The following is a 13,165-nucleotide window of genomic DNA, read 5'->3' as shown; positions in this document are numbered from 1 at the left end:
TCGCTCCAAATGGGGACAGTGACCCTAGCCGTATGGCTGCACTGCAGCGAGACTCGGTGCTGTGTGCTGCACGCACACTACGGCCAAGACCGCAGTGGGTTCAGCACCCAAAGCTGGGCTCCGTGGCACGCCAGAGCCACCAGGTACGCCACGCACTGGGTGCCATAGGGACACACAGTGCCAGAGCCCGGGGGGTCCCACTGCACAGCGTGAGGTTGGGTCTGCGTTGCGCAAGGCAGGCTGTCACTGCAGGACACGCTGCACAGGCACGGTGACTGCGGCCAGGTCCCCGCCGTACCCAGCCCTGCAGCCATCCCCTGTCCCCAAAGGCCTGCAGAGCCGCTGCCCTGGCTGGCAAGCACCCAGGAGACGGACAAGGCAGCACAGACACACTCTCCGGAATGAGCCAGGCCTGCCCATCCCCGCTCCTCCAGCCCCACCGGTCCCGGCGGCAGTCTGCGTGGTGGGAGGCCCCGCTGCCTCCCCCGGTGGGAAGGCGGCCCCCCAGTTCCCGCTGGGCACTGGGCAGACGGCAAACAGAGCATGGAATTTGCACGGCTAAAAGTTAAATACAACACACACACGGATTTCGTCAGAGGCCCTGGCACGGCTGCCTTGGCGGGATCCGATTAACGGGGAAATAAAAGGGCCAGAGAACCCACACAGCAGTGTGAACAGATGCCCTATAAAAATCAAATACATGGTAATCAAGGGGACCGAAAGGTACATTTAAAAAAACAAAAACCCACCCTGGAAACAAAGGAGCTGGGCTTTGTGGCTTTCCTGGGAGGGCTGCGGAATTAATGGGGAAGAGCACATGTGTTTGATAATCTTTATATGGCAAAAGACCCATCTTTCAAATATGTCACAAATTCATATTAATCACCTTCCTATTGCCTTCTGTGGCGCAGCTATTCCAGTTGCCTTGGGCAAAATTGGGAACTGTCTGGTTAAAAAAAATGTTTTACATTATAATTTACAAGAGCCTACAAGTCTAGTTTCTTTTAATGGAAAGAACGATTAAAAAAAAAGGAGACGAATATATATACACCCTGGTATATATACACTATATATATATTAAAAAATATATATATATAAAAGACAGATATTGTAACTCCATCTGGAAAGAGAGAATGTTTGATCTTAACAATGTAACTTCTAGCTTTCAAACAGGCTCAGAAAACAAGAAGTCAGCAGGAGTTCAGATAAAGGAAGCTTAAAAGTCAAATAATTCTGACTCTGAACCCGAGACTTCTTAGACTCAAGGTCCTTTCCTTTACCCATTAATGGGCTGACTTGTGAGCTCAGGAACAAAGTGCTGCAATGTGAGGATTTCTGAGAGTCACTCATTACAGATCACTGAGTGGAGTCTGAGTTGCGGAAATCAAAGGATCTAATCTGGAGTAACTGGCTGAACTTCTGCTTGGAACTAATTTGTTCCGAGTTCGGCTCACCTTTCACCTCCCAAAGGCCCCGAGTAAAGTCCCTCCCGGGGTCAGCAGCAGACGGCACTGGGGGGATCCCAGCTCAGCTTTAACGGTCAGCGATGGGCGCTGCAGCCCCTAGGAGAGGGTGGACGGGCAGCCAGCGTAGGAGGGAGGCGGTGGATGTGGCATGGCAGAACAGTGCCCCCAAGACAGGCAGACGCTTCTCCTAACCCGGGCTAAAATACCCTGCTGAGCCATCCCCCATCCCACTGCTGGCCAAGGGGGATGGCGGCAGTCAGCTGTTGCCACCACCAGTATCCCAGGACCCTGGTGTGCCTCCATGCCAGTTCCTGGAAAGGAATACAGGCATGTCGGACAGGGCTCGGTAGTCAGGAGTCCTAGTCCTATTCCTGGCTTTGCCACTCACTCCCTCCAACATCTGGAGCAAGATACTTCTCTCGGGGGAAACAAATCTGGCTTCAGGGGAGCAGCTGGTTTGGAGGCTGAACTAATCCACGCTTAATCCAACATGCGGAGTGCCATGGGCAGGCAGTACTAGACAGCACAAAGGGATTCTCCAACTCAGAGGAATTTGAAGCAGGGAGATTAAATGATTCCTCCGAGGGGCCCCGGCAGCTCAATGGCAAAGCACACACTTGAACTCGGGAGCTGACGGCTGGTGTGGCAGGGTTAAACCGCTGGAGCGGCCTTGGCGAGGGGAAGGGCAAGGTGTCACCCGCAAGCACCCACAGCCGGGGCTGCAGGAGGCGAGGGAGGCAAAGGCCACTGCAAAGCACCGCTGCGCTTGCCCTGCAGAGAGCTGCTCGTTTGCACTACCGCTACTGCTAACGCCATTGCTGCCCCCGCTGCAAGGGCCCCAGGCTGGGGGAGAAGCGCTGCGCCTGCAGAGGCGGGCTGCTTTCTCAGCACCGTGTCCTGGGCCTGCTGCCTCCCAACGCTGTCTCCATCGTGCCAGGGCCTGGGACACCTCAGGGTTACTGCTGTGCACGGTGAGCACACACGCATGTACCCCACCAGCCAAACAGCCAGCGACTGCTCCAGCCACCCCCCTCCTCAGGGCTGACCCCAGTCCGCTGATCTTGCAGAGGTCGATTTTAGCCACGATGCTGAGCAAGAGGCACTGGGGGCTGCTCCCGACAGCTCTGGGCAGGGCTGGGAGCATCACCAACACACGGCCTCCACTCAGCTCAGCCCGTCCTTGGAAAAGCTGGTTGTGGGCCACAGGCTGCTGGTCTCTTCCACTGCCACATTGCCCAGAACTGCAGGAAAGGTTCAGGGCAAGCACAGTTCAGGCCCTGTCTGACTCTCCAAACACACCTGAGCCAGGCAGAACATGGTCCAGCGGCCCCATTCCCCTCCTCTCCAAAATACCCCTCCAGCTGGGATGTAATTTTTCCCCCCCTCGAAAGGTAGCATAAAATGGTCACAGTGTGAATGTGCTTGACCTTTTGTCTTGGACTAATCTAATTGTGTCGTCTTTGTGTAATCAGCCGGTAAAGGTCAGTGCTGTATTTAACATGGGGGCCCTTTAGGTACTGAATTTGCCTTGCAGTGAATTAACTTGATTATATTTCTTTCAAATATGTCAGAGACCAGGTCAGCTTAACCCCCTCTGTGCTGCCTGGGCCCACCCCTTTCTTTCCAGGAGGTGGCACTGAGGAACAACGTGGTCAGAAACACACAGATGGGCTCCCTCCTCATGCAGCCATGGCCACCACCAAAACCATCACCACCTCTCCCACCTTCCCAACAGGCAAAGGCTCAAGGGAGAGCAAGCGTGTTGTGAATCAGCCCGAAAAGTTCGCAAACCAGGACACTCCGGAGGGCAGGGAGGGGTGAGATTTCAGATTGAATGCAGCAGGGAAAAGAAAATTCAGGAGACTCCTTTGCAAACATGAACCTGTCTCAGTGGAACGCTTCCTTAAGACTCCATATTGTCACAATCAAATAGGACATTACTCAAGTCCAGATTAACGTGTCGCCTCTGCCGTTGACAGATAAGGTGTTCTCAATATCCTGCAATACATTATACATTTCAGAAAGTAAAGGTCTGTGCTGCTACCAGGGGCAGTATGTCTGAGGTGTCAGGGATGCCACTGCATGGAGACGGGCAGCTTTTACCAGACAGTTCAGCTCAGCTGTGCCAGGGGACTGTGCAGAAGGGAAAGCAACCTCGGCTGATCCCCAGGCATACCCTTGGCCCTGAGGCAGTGGTGAGGGGCTGGGCAGCCTGCCCTCATGGAGGCAGGGAGGAGAGGGTGGTGACTCGCATCCTGCATAGGCACAAGCACAGGATATCGTCACAGGGCTCGCAGTGGAAGAAGCCCTAGGTCTAGCTTTCCTTTCTCAGCACTGGAAGTGGGGTATAAAAACACCTCTTTGCTCTTCAAACACCTCTCTCCTTCCCAAGCCTCCTGCTCCAGGCAGGGCTTGACTCCAGGGACTTGGGCAGGTCATGGCTCATCACCTCAAGACTACTTTACCCTCTCGCTTCCCTCTGCTGAGCAACCCTTAAGGGGCTGCGTCTAGAAGGAAAATGCCTCAGGCCTGCAGCTGTACTGGCATCACTGTTGCTGCCATAGTGCAAGCTCTCGTCACCCAAAGCTTTGCTGCTTTGATCCATGGTGGCACCCACGTCAAGCCATCTGCCTGCATGCAGGATGTAGGAAGCCCTGCTGACCCCACGTATAGCACCAAGAACACTGTCCAGCACAGGAGACGAGCCCAGAGAGCAGCACTGGGACTTGGGGGGAAACAGGCGTGCTGTGCTCCCTTGGCTATGCACACCTGGAGGGAGAGCAGGGCAGCATCCCCAGTGCTTGTCAGGGCATCTGCGTCGGAGACCTGAGTGCTCCCTGTTCTGCCCCCCCAACCTTCCTTCTCACCGAGTTGGGGGTCAGTGGTGCTCCTACTACATCAATGATCTGGTCCTTGGCATCTCCCTTGCCCTCCTCGATGCTGAGCCCTGCCTGGCCATCTGGATGGGTGCCTTCTGCACTGAGGGGGCCAATACTACCAGCTTTGGCCAGGGCCTCGTAGCGGTGTCGTAACATCTGCAGCTCATATTCACAGTTGGCAAAGGCTTGCTTCAGCTCATACAGCAGCACCAGGTCGCTCCGCAGCTCGTTGAACATCTGCACAATCTCCTCTGTGGGCATAGGGTTAAGATCTAGGGAGAAAAAGGGGTTCTGTTAAACACCCAGACCTGCAACCCTAAAATGGAAGATCCATAGAAAGTTCCTGGCTGCCCGTTCACTCCCACAAAAATATGTCAGGAGCTTTACTCCCATCACATGGATCATTAACAACCAGCATCCCTAAGGGTTGGAGACCTGAATTTCCAGGCTGTTCTTTGGCTCTGTCCAAGGACTAAGGGTGAGCCTGCAAAGTCCAGGACTTGGCAAGTGAAGGATGATGGAAGACACAGATCACACCAGATACTCAATCTTGCTATCCACCAGCTCATACAAAAGGAGTTCATTCTTGGGAACAAGTCCTCACTGCTGCAGAGGACAGAATTGCTCCTGCTGTTCCCCAACACCTTCACCAACAAGGGGTGGACAGGCTGAGCTCCCTTGCCTCTCTTGCTGCTCCTCCCAAGGTAGGACTGAGGCAGAGAATTCCTCTGCTGCTGTGTTACAGATGTGTTTTAACGCAGACCTGAACTGCTTGCAGCGTGGGCTGGTAGATCACCTCCCCACGCCATGCGTTCTGCTGCAGCCCATCACACGCACACACAGCCAGGAAGAGCTGCGTGTTCTGGAGAAGAAAAGGATGAAGCTCTGCGCATTTGCTCTGCTAGACGGCAGTGGCCTCCTGTCTGCAGGGCTGCCCACACGACCCCTTCCTGCTAGCACTATGTTCACCCACACAAAGCCCGGGTGTGTTTCTCCTCTCTAAGGCACAGCAGGGCTGGAGTACCAGGAAGCCCTCAAGATACATCTGTTTTGTAAGGCAGGAGTGGGGAGTCAGGAACCCCTCCTTACCCTTGTGGAAAGTAAGCTCTAAGAAGCACTTACATCCTTCCCCAAGGCTTCCCTAGCAGGCAAAGATGGTAACTCCCTTAGTTTTAAAGCAGAAAGGCAAAACCACCTTGGTTGAGATGCTTTCACCAGCCACAGGAGGCCTTCAGAACTGCACACAGTCTCTGAGACAACATATCAAGCCATAAACCAGTTGGCCCAAAAAAATAACAAGAGTTAACAGAAGTCAGTGCTGGAAGCAGGCTCAGTAATCTCTTGTAAATCACCAATAAAGCTTTTTTTTTTTTTTTCCCCTTCTTTTTTTCCTTTTTCTATTTTTAAAAATTCCCCCCAGCCACAGTTCGGGTGGGAAGGGATCGTCAGGTGTCTAATCAAGGGGCACTGCATGCTGGGACCTGTAGTATCTGCAAACTGTACCCACTGCACGGAGGGCAGCAGCTAGCTATGGGCTGCACTTCTTCCCCTCTAGCTACGAGCGGGTATTGTACATGTTAAGTGAACCCTTCTTTCTGCTGCTAAGACACTGGAGTTCAAGAGTGAGGGATGTGTGTTTACTCGCCTTTCAGCAGAGATGCTCCAGATTTTCACACAGCATGCAACCTATAAAGGGGGGATGAACAGTCCCAGACGCATTTTGGACTTGCCACCGTGAGCAGTAAATTAAGAGGAAACGAAGCTTGAAAGCAAGACAGGGCAGCCCTGAACAATGCGCATGCCGTGGTCAGTAACACACTTAGAAGTACCTCTCCCGGCAAGGCTGAGATTTGCCTTCCTAATACTGTGGTGCCTCTCTTGATGGTTAAAAAGGCCCAAACAAGAGAGAAACAAAGGCTCTTTTAAAACGTTTTTCTACTGGGAGGAAAAAAAAAAAAACCCCGTGCATCTTGTTCTGGCTTTTACCCTCTCTCTCTCTCTCTTTTTTTTTTTAAACACATAAAATATTTTAAAAACCATTCACATACTGTTATTCAAGAAACTGGCTGTATTACTAGGGGAAAAAATAGCCCATCTCGAGAACAAAGGCTAGCTCTGTGTGTCTCTTTCTCTCTCGCGTGCCCCCTTTACTCACCTACTCCGAGTTCCATCAGCATCTGCTCCAGGGCTTTAATCTTCTTCTGTCCCACCGAGCTTGGCAGTTTCATCTGGAACACAAAGGTAACAGAGCCACACAGCTCAGAGATAGCCCTCACTCACAGCCGTCTAGTTCAAAAGGCAAGAGAGCTTTTCTTTTTATAGTGCAGGGGGAACAAAAAAAGAAAGGGAGAGAAAGGAAAATCAAGTGGTAAGAGAGGGAGACAGGGGCTGAAAGTTTTCAGACTAGGTCCGAGGGCAGGTATTGAAAAGCCCGGTCGTGAGGGCTTTTATTTTCTCTCTCGTGTGTGTGCAAGACACGCTGTTTTACAGTTTCCATGTGTCACTGAATTAACAACAAAAGTTCTTCTTGGCTTCAAACCCTCTCCCGCGGTGCCCAGCCCATCAAAGGGCTCATTTACACAGCGGCTAATGTGCAATGCTGCCCTACTTTATTCGCTTTAGCCGGCCTGATTAGACTCATGCGCTAACAGACTCACTTCTCCTTTTACCTGCTGAGCCCCAGACCTGTGGGATTCATTTACAGAGCAGGCTTTATAACAAAGGGGAGAGACAGAGAGAGCACAGTTACTTGACTGGCGGAAGTGTGAACACACATTTACATCGGAGCTAAGGGGCTAGGTGAGAGAGGAAGCATCAGATGTGAGCTATGAAAGGGAATCGGGGCTGGCCAGGAGAGGAAGAATGCATACACTTAGCAGGGTCCTTCCTCTGCATTCATTTGGGCTCTAGCAGGAGTGCTAGCTGCTCAGACCAAGCATTTATTAGATTACAAGCAGCACAAACGCAGCTGGCACAATATGGCAGGGAGAACAGGTTTCCGAGAACGAATGAAAGCACTTTCCTTTCTCAGCAATGCTGGAAGACAGACCAGGAAAGAAATGATTCTCAACACCTCACTGTCAAACGCCTTCCGGTACATGGTCGTAGGCTGTCCTTCCATATCCAGCCCTGGGAAGGTGAGCTCCCACCTCCACCTGGGGACCACCAGCCTAAGCTGCTCAGCAGGCTATTTAATAGCTAAGAGGTGAGAGCATCCTGCAGCCATCCTGCTCACCACTTACTGATCAGCAGCCCCAGCCTTGGCCAAACCAACCATGAGCCTCCAACACTGGGCTGGGAATGACCTGAAGGAAGAGCCATTCTTTACTCCACCTTAAAACTGGCCTCTGAGGTGAGCTCACTGGAGGGTCCCCATGGTCACCTTACTTTCCATAAACCACAGGCTGAAGCTCCCCAAAACAGACAGCCCAACGTCAGTCTCCCACATTAGGCCCATCTTTTCCCCAGTGTTCACTGCACCAACACCACAATGACAACAAGAGACACCATCCGGAACTTCTTAATTCCTTTAAAGGCAGGAGCGCTGCACGCACATACCCAAATGCTGAAAGCGCTAACCTTAACTCAGCTATGGCTGAATGCGTCCCATCAGCAGCTCCACAACGCCAACGTAGGACCAGCTGGGAAAACCTGCCTTCTCCACCCCACCATTTCAGCCAAGAAAACAGAGTATGGACACCACAGAGCACCCCAGGGGAACAGGCCTTTCACAGTGTACGCTTAGAAGCGCCTTTTGCTGGATATTACCACCACAATTAAGACTCCAGCAAAAGGATCAAGAGGACTATCAGGGGAGGATTTCTAAGAAACCAACCTGACCCAGAGGATCCAAAAGGAGCACTAAAGAAAAAGGGAAACTTGCCCTCATGCAAACAGCCAGCACTGGTAGGGACTAGAGGACACCTCTGTCCTTTTTTTGTACCCTGAGGATCTTTGACTTAGAGCTAGGGTTTCCGCACAGCAGTGAATTTCATACTTCAGAGACTGAATCTTTACAGTTCACCACAAAATGATTGTTTTAGCAGAAGAAAGGCTGCCAAAGGTGTCAGGTATTTGGATTTCAGTCAAGTCTTTGGTCCAGAGTCTTAACTTGAGCAGAACCTTACGAAAATAGGTTTTCCGAGGAGCTCTGCTGCACAGACTACCTGCACAGGCTCTGCTGAAAAGCAGTAGGACGGGGTAGAGCCCTAAGATAAGGAAGCCCAGAGCACTGGGACAGGAGATGGTTCTGTTTATTTGGTGGGTGCCACGTTGCAGCTAGCAGCGGGATGCCAAGGAAGGAAAGGTCACCTAGCACAGCTTAGCAGGAGACAGAATGGTTGGCCTGGAGCATCGGGAAGACATTCCTGACAGCAAGAGGCCTTGGTCCAGAGAACTGTTGTGCCTCACAAGGAATCACACAGAACATTTAAGACGGCAAACATACCCAGCTCTGCCTCAGCTGGGGGATGTATGGGCTGGCCTAGTCAGACTGTGCTACCCTTAACTTGTAGGACACAAGTTAACAGCCCAGCATCTCCTCGTTGAAGAGTTCTGGACACACAATACTTGTGTGATTATCGGAGCCCTGAGAGTCTGTCTTCACCCCGCCCCTAACACCGACATCACAGTCTTTCTAAAGGCAGGATTCCCTTCTGTTAAACACCAGCTGCCAAAAGAATGCTGGACTTCACGCCAGCTTCAGGAACAAAGGACAAGAAATAGGAAGAGTTCATGCTTGACTAGGCTAGGTGGACAGACAGGAGGTCTTGGTTTGTTGGTTAGAGGAAGAGCATAAGCTTTTCTCCTAGGAGGCTTCCACTAGCTCAAGGAACTACTGGCAACACAAACAATTAACCTGGAAAAGCCTTCAGCTGTGACATTGTGTATGTCCTGCTCACATCCCACAAGAGTCTGGTCAATGAATACAGAGCCAAGGTCCTCACTGACACTCCTGAAGATTAGAGGATGGAGCAGGGAGAGGCAGGACAAATTAATTTAACTTCAAAGAAAGGAACACTAGAGATGCTCAGGAGGAGTGGGGCTGTGAGTTTAGTTTAAAAACACATCAATTAAGCTTCCTTTTAATTCAGGCAGGAGGATCTGGCCTGCAAACAGGAAGGCTTCATTGGTTTCTCAAAGCAAGAGTATATTTTAATTTTACCATCATTAAGAAAATGTTATGATTTATGTGGCTGCTGTCGGACTAATATCTTTAGAATTTAGCTGGCTAAGCCAATTCATCTCTAAGACTGATGAAGGCTGATTGCTCTCTATGCAAAATGTATTAAAACTAAATGAGCAGTCTATTACTCAAATGCTGCTGATAATCTGTTAGCCAGGGTCCGTTAGCTGGGCTGCCTTGTTGCAGGAGAGAAGCCTTCACACACTGTACGGCTCTGATAAGCCCAAGATTACCTCAGCAAGCCCTTCTTTGTTTTGGCCTTTTAAGTAGATGTCCAGAGACGCATCAGCGTGCTGGAAGCGGTGCATCACCTGTCCTCATTCCCAAGGAATGAGGCAATCCGCGGAGACCCAGACAACGGCACAGAGAACAGCTCTCTGGCTTGAGATGTGTGTGCTGGGATATGTGGTTTCTGCAGGCCATATCTCTGCGCTAATGAAAACACCACTCAGGGCAATCTCGTTGCTTACACCACAGCTCCTGGGATGTTCTTGGTGTTGTCATGGATCGAGTCCTCCGCAGGGGCTGAGGAAAATTATGTTCCTCGGAGAACTACAGCAAGCAACTACAGCTTCTGAGGTGAATGGCATTTGCCCTTTTCTTTCCTTCCTTATACTAGACTATTATTGTTATTTATTATCTTTAAAGTCCCCATATAATAATAATACCTGGGAAACAGATTGCTCCAGTCAGAAAACTGATTAGCTGGGATTTTTGAGGTTACTATATTTTGGATGCTCTTCTCCTTTGACAGCCTCTCCCTACAGCCCTCTTTGCAACACCAGCCTGCGCTTATAATTACACCAACGTCGCTTTTGATTTAAGGACTGTAATCCTTTGTCCTTGCTATAAACAACCTGCATTAAACACATGAACTGTGTGTACCAAGAGAAAAATAAATAAAGAGCTACAGAAAATTGTGTGAATCAACACCACGAAAGCCACAGTACCAGAGCCTACCTATGCAGAGAGGAACCTTGCCTGATGCTGGGATACACAGCAGATGCTGGCATGCACTTGGCCTGTGAGGCACGGAGGACACCGGTACTGACCCAGTCTGCTCTCCCCTGAAGGAGGAGGGCATTGCTCAGGAATTGGGCCATGCAGCTTAAATAGATGAACAGAGCATCCACCGCATTTTGACAGCAGGGGCTGAGAGACCAGGGGGTGGCCCTGAGCAGTTCCATTTCCGTAGAGGGTCTCACCGCAGAGTACCCTTGAGGTTTTGAATGATACAGGATTTTTATTTAATGTTCAAGACATTCTGCCAACAAAACCTTGCTAATTCACACTAATGACTAGGAGACCTACTGCAAATTAATTGCTAATTGGCAAAATTCATTAAATGAACAAACACAATAAGAAATAACTGAAGAGATAGCCTCCCCAAACAGACTTGGTTCATTCATTTTTGTGTGCCATTCGGTTTTCACGATTTATGCTAATACTTTTAAGCATAGTTTATGTATTTGTATTTGAGTAAATGTATTTGAGTATATTTTTGAAGAGTAATGAAGCCTAAGCAATAGCAGAGCTTGCAACACAGTCCCCTGTTATATCTTACAGCATCACCACCTGGCAGGTAGAGACTGGGGATCCGCACTAGGAATGGAAGAGGTCCGCAGGATCTACAGACAGCTTCAGCTAGGTCCCACGTGTGATTATATCTATGTGGTCAACTTAAATATCCTGCTCTCCATTTGTCACCTCCTTCATAAGTGCTCCATTTCTGGTACTCACAAATTTAAAAATAAATAAATAAATAAATCCCACTTTTGTGCTGAAACCTTTTGTTTGGTCTATCACTGTCGTGGTTTAACCCCAGCCAGAACTGGGCAACCAGGACCATCCGGCTGCTTGCTCACTCCCCCCGCCAAGTAGGGTAGGGAGAAGAGGGAGAAAAGGAGGGGAAAGGGGAAAAAACCCTCATGGGTTGAGTTAAAGACAGTTTAATAGAACAGTAATGGAAAAGGAAAATAATAATAAACAACAGTAAAAGAATATACAAAATAAAGTGATATAACACAAGTTGCTCTCACCACCCAACGATCAGCTCCCCAGCCTGTCCCAAGCGGTGATCGTGGATTCCTGACCCCCAGCCAACCATCATTTATATACTGAGCATGACATTCATGGTATGGAATACTCCTTTGGCCAGCTTATCCCGTCTATGCTCCCTCTCAGCTTCTATGGGAAGCTGAAAAAGTCCTTGACTAACGTAAACATTACTTAGCAACAACTAAAACAATATGTGCTATCAACAATCTTCTCATACTAAACTCAAAACAGAGCGGATACTACAAAGAAAATTAACTCTATCCTAGCTGAAACCAGGACAATCACCCAAATACAAGGCTTTTAAAATTAATCAATGTTTATTTGGATATTTCACACGTACCCTCCCTGACGCTGCACTTCATTTTAATTCAATTTCGAGACAACCTTTTCCTTAAACTCAACCTTCCCCAACCCTAAATAATATGACTATCTTAAAAACTCCACACATCTGACCCGTATCTGTACAGCTATAAACTGCGGTTTTATGCACCAGCACCGGTATTGTTGTTCAGCATTATAATACAGCTCCTGACATTGAAAACCACCTTCTTCATGGATTTCAGCAGCAAGAAAACTTTCTCATTAGGCACTTTCTTCATGGATATCTTTAGAGTACTGAATTGCTTAGTGGGTTTCCGGGAAGGAGTGTTAAAGTTTCAGATGAAAAATGTTTTTTGCATTTTCTGGCTTAAGATGGGGAAAGAAGGTCAACCTTTCCCCGCCTGCATGGCTGTAGTCTGCAGGAGCGGCGAGCCTCCACTGCTGCACAGTTTTAAGACTCAAGGAAAGAACGAACCACATTAAGTACTTTAGTCTTAGAGCTCCGGAATTTAGAAAACCCCAACAGAGAAATTCAATTTCAGATATGAGCGTGCACATTTCTGGAAATCTGAAGTGCTTAACTGCTCAGAACTAAAGTGTTACAATGGAAGGCGGATGGGCAAATGCAATGGATATATGCAAAAGTTAGAAAAGTTTGAAATTGTACAGGTACTCTCTGGCTCAATGAACATACACGCTTCCCCTGCCCCAGCTTACAGCCATGGACCCCACATCTTATGTCAGTGCCTGCTGATCTGCCAGATTAAGATTTAGGACAGATAAAGAGTCATACTGCTATGTCATTTCTACTATGCTATCTAACACATCAAACACCCAGCGATCACTCTGGGATGGCACACGATTACCAACTTGCTCCCTCAATGAAGCTTAATGCTAAATAAACCAGTCTTTTAAGAAGAAAACATTTCTGTATTAACTATGTAAATGGTTATTTCTGTGTGTTTTTTGACTAGTTAGACATATTTCACCAATTCAAGTCAATTGTGCAAAAATATAAATTCTGTACTTGAATCCTCCTAGTAAATTAAACCAGTTTTACTTGTTAGAGGAATATGTCTAGTGAAAGCTTTGTCAAAGATGAGAGAGGCCAACACATCCCAGAGAAGCACAGCACAATCAGGTATATGGCAAAGCGGCAGCTCACTGATCCTATAAACATTCATGCCTCATTATGCATCTATAGAGCCGATTCAAGGGGTAAAGCTAAGAGATACTTCCTAAAGAAACCAAAGGTC

At 48.9% G+C, this 13,165-nt stretch overlaps 1 protein-coding gene across 9 annotated transcripts in view; it reads right to left on the bottom strand.

Moving 5' to 3' along the window:
• Window positions 1-13,165, bottom strand: part of DMAP1 (DNA methyltransferase 1 associated protein 1) — a 38,421-nt gene that overhangs the window by 1,675 nt on the left and 23,581 nt on the right. For 5 of the 9 annotated variants that reach the window (XM_074598119.1, XM_074598128.1, XM_074598123.1 and 2 more), the window contains exons 9-10: window positions 6,501-6,573; window positions 4,334-4,617 (exon numbers count right to left, since the gene is read on the bottom strand). In XM_074598119.1, the coding sequence (XP_074454220.1) occupies window positions 4,334-4,617; window positions 6,501-6,573 (357 nt within the window). Of the gene's footprint in view, window positions 1-987; window positions 4,618-6,500; window positions 6,574-13,165 lie in introns of those variants that run through there. The other 4 variants (XM_074598122.1, XM_074598127.1, XR_012588770.1 and 1 more) reach the window with 3 other exon arrangements.

This window comes from Larus michahellis, chromosome 8, assembly GCF_964199755.1.
Source record: "Larus michahellis chromosome 8, bLarMic1.1, whole genome shotgun sequence".
NCBI classification, from domain to species: domain Eukaryota; kingdom Metazoa; phylum Chordata; class Aves; order Charadriiformes; family Laridae; genus Larus; species Larus michahellis.
Note: the sequence above shows the minus strand (reverse complement) of the source record. Positions and strands in the feature narration are given on the sequence as shown.